General features: G+C 45.1%; 1 protein-coding gene across 2 annotated transcripts; it reads right to left on the reverse strand.

The window, feature by feature from the left end:
* Positions 1–855: 855 nt before the first annotated feature.
* LOC125546376 (pectin acetylesterase 5-like) lies at positions 856–5676 on the reverse strand. 2 transcript variants are annotated; one of them, XM_048710631.1, is made up of 11 exons: positions 5533–5676; positions 4785–4914; positions 4354–4433; positions 4168–4257; positions 3310–3434; positions 2768–2828; positions 2593–2643; positions 2409–2486; positions 2213–2318; positions 1956–2101; positions 856–1193 (listed from the first exon to the last, which is right to left on the reverse strand). In XM_048710631.1, exons 1-11 carry the CDS (start codon positions 5545–5547, stop codon positions 1068–1070), a joined length of 1008 nt encoding a protein of 335 aa, XP_048566588.1. In that variant the 5' UTR covers positions 5548–5676; the 3' UTR covers positions 856–1067. The 2 variants fall into 2 exon arrangements, with proteins under 2 accessions (XP_048566588.1, XP_048566587.1); XM_048710630.1 differs by having other exon boundaries at positions 5000–5657.
* Between the last annotated feature and the right edge of the window lie 429 nt (positions 5677–6105).

The following is a 6105-nucleotide window of genomic DNA, read 5'->3' on the forward strand; positions in this document are numbered from 1 at the left end:
GGAATGCCATTTAGCATAACAGTGGTGGATCCAATGGTAAGACCAGCAGACCGAATCAAACGCTTTTCGAAAGTCAAGCTTTACGATGAGGGATGGGGCTTTCTTTCATGGCACAATACTGAAGGATATACACGGTGTAGAGAAAATTTGTTGAACCGTCTATCCAAGTTACTCCAAGTCACTGGTATTGTAATCAACCTAAGTTTATACATCTATTTGTCAGTGTTTGCTTATGGTCTTGGCTATTGCGATCCTGACATCGGTGTAACCAGGGCAGGCTTCTTTATCTGTTTCTTGATCATGTGTTATCTGTTTTAGTGCAACAGCAAGCGAGTGAAAACTGTATGTGCAGAAGTGTCGATCATGTCCATATCTTTTGATACAACCCTTCTCTTTAGCTTTCGACATGGCTTCATTTTGGTTACTACCAAAACTTGTGTCTGTAATATGTTACATTCTTCAAGTTTTCCCTTCTATGCAGAATCGACTATATAATTTTTCTATCAGTTTTGCCTTTGGTGCAAAATCAACCATATAATACAAGTAACGGCATCTTTTATGGGGAGTTGCTAATGCAGCAAAAAGGATGCTAAATGTGTGATTCAGACTTTCAGCGCAGACTTTGGAGCACTTTCCTTCTAAAGAACCTCATGCGCTTAGGGCTTGCTCGCTTGCATGAGATTTGAGGGTTTGAACGGGTTTAAATCCACTTCAAGTCAAAATCCTCCTTGATTGTTGAAGTATGTAAATCTGTTTGCTACATGTAAGCGAATTAATTACTAGCCGGCTATTACGGTTGCATGGAAATAATGCATGGGCAGTGAGCTGACAGGCTCATGCCTCTCCACAAGGACATACATACACACATACCGATATCATATCATCAGTTATCAATTGTCTCCCTCTGCCAATCTACAGTTTCTATATTTCAACACTTCTCGAGTACATGTTCGAATCAAATCTGAGCTCGGTGTTCCCTCAATAAAACTGAACTACTGCCCATTTCTGAGCACACGTAGGACAAACTGTGCTGAAAATCACCAAAATGCTTTGGCGGAAAATGTCTGTCATTCTTCCTTGTAAGCTTGATCGAGGACTGCGTTGTGGCATGTCGGGTTGCAGGGGTATTCACAGTCGATTTCCTTCACCTCTCTCCGGTTAAAGAACCAGTCTCCCACCGATTCAGCGATTGTCTGTTGTTCAACATGATTGAAATTGAGTTAGTATATGCTCGCATAACTGAACTGACAGGGTTGTAATGGATTGATACTGTTTATTCTCAGAATATTGGTAGATAGGCAGTACTTGCAGAGTGTCACATAATGTTCCTTCTATGATGAAATATATGCTTAGCATCTACTAGGATACTCATGTAGCTCACACTGACGTTATTACAGTAAACCAAATCATTCTCCTTTCCAGAAAACATCCTAGTTTCTGAGACAATAGATTTTTTAGAACTTCAAGATTATGCCAGTTGAGAAAGGTGTAACAGCTCCCGGGTGCCCCTACACCCTCATGAACAATAAATTAGGAAAATTTGAAAGAAAAAAAAATCAAAAAATCTGAAACTTTCAGGGATCAAAGATGATCAAAGATTTGATGTGCTTGCAAAGTTTCAGCAAGAAATAGCCTTCGTGGAGCCCTCACCAAAAAAAAATCACTGCTCAAAAATGTACATAAACTTTGAACAATAATTTTGTTTTTTTAGGTGAGGGCTCCTCGAATGTTATTTTTAGCTAAAACTTTGCAAGATCACCAAAAGTTTGATCAAGTTTGATGTCCCAAAGATTCAGTTTTTTTTTTAATTACTGTTCATAGAGGGTGTAGGGGCACCCAGGTGCTGAAAATCCTGTCTCCTATGCCAGTTACCACAAGATGATCTACATTTTTAAAACGAAAACTCTAGCATCCCTTTACAGAGTCGCTGCAGTATAGATGAACGTATGACCTACCTTGTTGTTGATTCTAGGGGCAGATGGGGAGTGCCAAGTCAAGGAGTTCATTGATTGACAGTGTATAAAGCAGGCGTTAATGAACATGCCCCAATCCTTTTTCTTCTTGAATTCACTTATAGCATCAAGCAACTCTTTCCTAAAACCTGCAAATTGAATACTTGTTAAGCCAGTGAAGTGTAGATGTTACATGGAAGCAGATATGTTATATCAAAAGAAAGGCAGGGGCACATATCATGAGTTTGTTCTATCATAACCTTGGAGAGTTTCCAACTGCTTTGAATCACATTTAGTAATATCCAACCTGCAATTTTGCCACAAGCGTTCAGGGTCGGATCCTTCTGGAGACAAAACATGCTCCACCTGGAAAACAGAAGAGTGGCAAGTGTATCATGTTTTTATTGATGTTGTTACAGAACATTGAAAAGGTTTACAACAGATGCAAATTTGTACCTGCCAAACATCATATGCTGGATTGAGAATGAACATTGGGGTGTGGATGCCTTTTGCAACTTCCCGTGGAAAAATGCACTGGCAGGCACAGGATAGAGTAGTGCTTAGCATGCAGCCTGATAGTAATGGCGACACAAATGATACTAATATCATAACTGTGACATGAAATAAACTAAAGGCTAACCTGTCCTGGCTCCATATCTGAACTGCAGTGAGTAAACTTTTTCCGCAGGTCCTGCAACAAAACATTCAGAGAACACATGAATCTAGCACATATGGTTGAGTGTTAATACAAGAAATGGACGATTGCAGGGGGAAGAACACTACTGCCTGAACTAGAGAGAATGAGAGGGAGAGACCTGTAGACGAGCAACGTCGTTATAGAATCCACGCATATATCTTCTCCCAGAAATGTCTTCCCTGTAATGAACCAAAGGGACCAGTCAAATAGAGCCAACATTATTTGCTACTCAAAAGAACTAATAACTTAGGCGCGCATATGTTAACTGTGCATTACTGGAGACCATGTTAGAAGATCAGAAATGGCAAGCATAAACAACGAACTGATCTTGAACCAGCGCTGATTCATCTCGGGTGAGCATAACAGATGACAATCTCTTTTCACTGTGTTTTACAAGTGGTTTAAGATATAAACATTTTAAGCACTCGAAACTATCACTGAATAAAATCATATCAATACCAAGCACTGGTAAATTAACATCGAGATGAAGTTTTCACATGTACCATGTGACAATTGGTAGTGTCACCAGTTTATACTAAACTGCAGCAGATATCACAACGAAAAATTAATCCCTGAATACGCTAGGGCAATCAATTAGGGATGGGTTCTGAGTGGGACATGATGAAATACAGTAACAGCAGAATCAAATCAAGCACATACACGTCAAGGAAAAAACCACCATCAGCAAGACACTTAACAGTAGACGCCTTTGGTACAAGTGCACGGAAGTCATCACAGTTAATGTAAGTGGATAGGCCACCAGCCGAGCAGCCTGTAAGAAAAGCCTGAAATTGTAGGAAATGATCAGCAGCGTATCACAACAAAAAGAATGAGAAAAATAAGTGACATTACAGAGATAACACGATAAATGAAATCAAAAGGTTTGAAGATAAAATCATAAAAGCGAGTGACCCTCAACTGATCTCAAATTCTTAATTCGGCCATAAATTAAATATTCACCAAAACCTAGTGAAACTGACATGCTATCATTGATTAGACCAATCTCCAGGCCGAACCTATGTTTTTCTTTCTTTGCGTGAGCATAAAGAGTCCAAGAATATTACACACTACATTTTTTGTCGGAATCACTGCTACAAAGAAATAATATGAATGACTGGATGACATAGATGAAGATTTCCTGCGGAAATAGTATTTCAATATCTAGATATGGCCTGAATCATTAGTCTGTCACTACATCCAAAATGCATATCTTAGAGTGACTGTAGATTATAAACAAAACACAAAGATATCCATTCAGGACAACATAATCTTTGATTCATTTACAGAGAAGTGATATGAACATAAAAAAAATGCCATACTGTCTAGTGCTTGGATGGTGTCAAGTTGCTATTCTATTTCTTCATTTCATTGCGGGAGTGGCGCTAGTTGTGGGTGTGACCAATACAACTAATCTGTTAATATGGCAACAAGAGGAAATCTTGCGGCTCATACACTTCAAACTTTGCTTCTATCTAACCCAGATATCAATGATCACACCTATTTTTCTAGGAAGGCTACCTCTTTAGCACGGGATAGGCCCTTTGATAAAAGTTCACTCATGACTGCTTCCCAGATACGCTGGCCTCTGAAGAAGAAAGGGGTGCCGTCCTGCATAGATCACAGAGGATTACTCAGGATATCTGTTAAGGAACTGGGCCATATTTAGTAGGAACTGACAAGTAATTTACAGCAGGTTCTGCTGACCTGAAATTCCTCTTCAACGTTTCCAGAAAATGACGCACCATCACAATACCTTACCTTCACTTTATTCCAATTGTAAAAATCTGCAGGTTTAAGCGAAACATTTCTCAGCGGATGTCGTGAGTGTTGTGGGTGTATTGATAGATATTACTAGAGGGAGTGTATCAGAAAGAGCGTTCCAACGTAATTAGTGAAGAAAAGATTCCTCGTTCTCAAGCAGAACAGCTAGATATTACAGTATGTGCAACGTCTAGTCTAAAAATACAGTAGGAAAAAGGTCTGAAAGTTACTCGAGTAAATCATCGACAATCCTCAGGATATTTGACGGTAGAAAACTGCAGGACATTGGAACGAGCTATATACGCTCATTTATACACTGGACACTGGAGCCAATGCTGCATATTCGGCATCTGCAGAACACTAGTAGAATGTACCTGGATTCTGCAGTTGGTCGTCGCTCAGGATGCCGACGAACTCAGCCCGCCTTCCCATGTGGTCAGAAGAACCTAGATTTGTTTCTTTACGCTGAGCACACCATGTCAGGTTCCTGCACCAGCTTCCACCCTGCAGCCCAACACCAAAAAAAGCTTCAGTCATCTCCATTGAGGCAAAAGATCGAACAGATAGCCGGCGAGACGCTGGCCGTGACCTCCAAGTGGAGGAGCCACTTGTCGGACCCCTCCCCGAACCCCGGGAGCCAGTGGTACCCAGGCGGGGTCCCGTCCAGGCACACGGCGCCCCTCTCCCTGGCGCCGGCGACGAGGGTGAGGTCGACGAGCGTGGGGAGCCGGTGGCCGTAGGAAGGGTAGGATGCGGTGGACGGTGCGGAAGCGTCGCGGGAGGGGGCGAGGAAGAATGCGGCGGCGAGGAGCGCGAAGGCGAAGGCCGCGGCCCCGGCGGCCCCGCGGCGGCCCAGGCGGCGCCACCAGAGCCGCAGGCGGTGCGTCGCCGGCCCGGCGGAGGCGGAGGTGGAGGAGGAGAGGGGATGCATGAGGGGGAGGCTGGTGGCGACGGGCGGCAGCGGGAGGGTGGGGCGGTGGTTGGTGGATGTGGATCTGGCCGCGGCCGCATCGGCGACGACTTCCCGGTGGCCTTTCTTTATCAGGCGAAGCAAGTCGACAGCACATGCGCGAGTCTTACAATACTACTAGTGGGAACGAAGCATTGTGGAGCGAGGAGCACCAGCAATGGCGACATCGGGCGCCGCCGTGTCGACTTCCGGCGGTGGCGGACGCGCCGTCGGCGGCGGTGGCTGTGCACCCGCGAATCGCCATTCCAGGTGTGGCCCGCCTGCAAGAGAGTTGCAAAGTGACTGCGAGCATTTACTGGTTGACCGTGCATTGCAACACGCCTTAGGGCATCTCCAGCCGTTTGCCCTCCCAGGAGGCATTTTTTTTTGCCCCTTGGGGGGCTGCCGGCGAAAATTTTGACCTGGAGGAGAAAATGTTCCACTCGTTGCATCCCCACAAGCAGTGTTGGACTCCCACGAACAGAGCGGCATTTTGTCGAGCATCTTGCCCGTGGCGGCGTCCGACTACCTCCTCGTCGCGCAGCTAGAGCAGGTCGCGCCCGTCTTGGCCTTGACATTGACCTTGAGCCCCTTGGCCGTGAGCAGGTCGAGGCGCGCGTCATGGGCGCCGGTCGTCTTCGCCGCTACCGGATACGCGCTGCTCGAGCTCGGCGCGCTCGTGCTCCTCGCGTGCGGCCTCGACAGCGCCCCCATGCTCCCGTTCTGCGTGGCCCGCGCCCTCCCTG

The sequence above is a fragment of the Triticum urartu genome, chromosome 3, assembly GCF_003073215.2.
Source record: "Triticum urartu cultivar G1812 chromosome 3, Tu2.1, whole genome shotgun sequence".
Taxonomy (NCBI): Eukaryota; Viridiplantae; Streptophyta; class Magnoliopsida; order Poales; family Poaceae; genus Triticum; species Triticum urartu.

Coding starts and splice junctions, on each gene's coding strand:
- LOC125546376 (XM_048710630.1), bottom strand. CDS start 5,341: ATGCATCCCCTCTCCTCCTCCACCTCCGCCTCCGCCGGGCCGGCGACG. Junction 3,435..4,167: donor GCCTATCCCGTGCTAAAGAG/GTAGCCTTCCTA, acceptor CTACAATTTCAG/GCTTTTCTTACAGGCTGCTC. Junction 2,487..2,592: donor CAGATATGGAGCCAGGACAG/GTTAGCCTTTAG, acceptor TGTGCCTGCCAG/TGCATTTTTCCACGGGAAGT.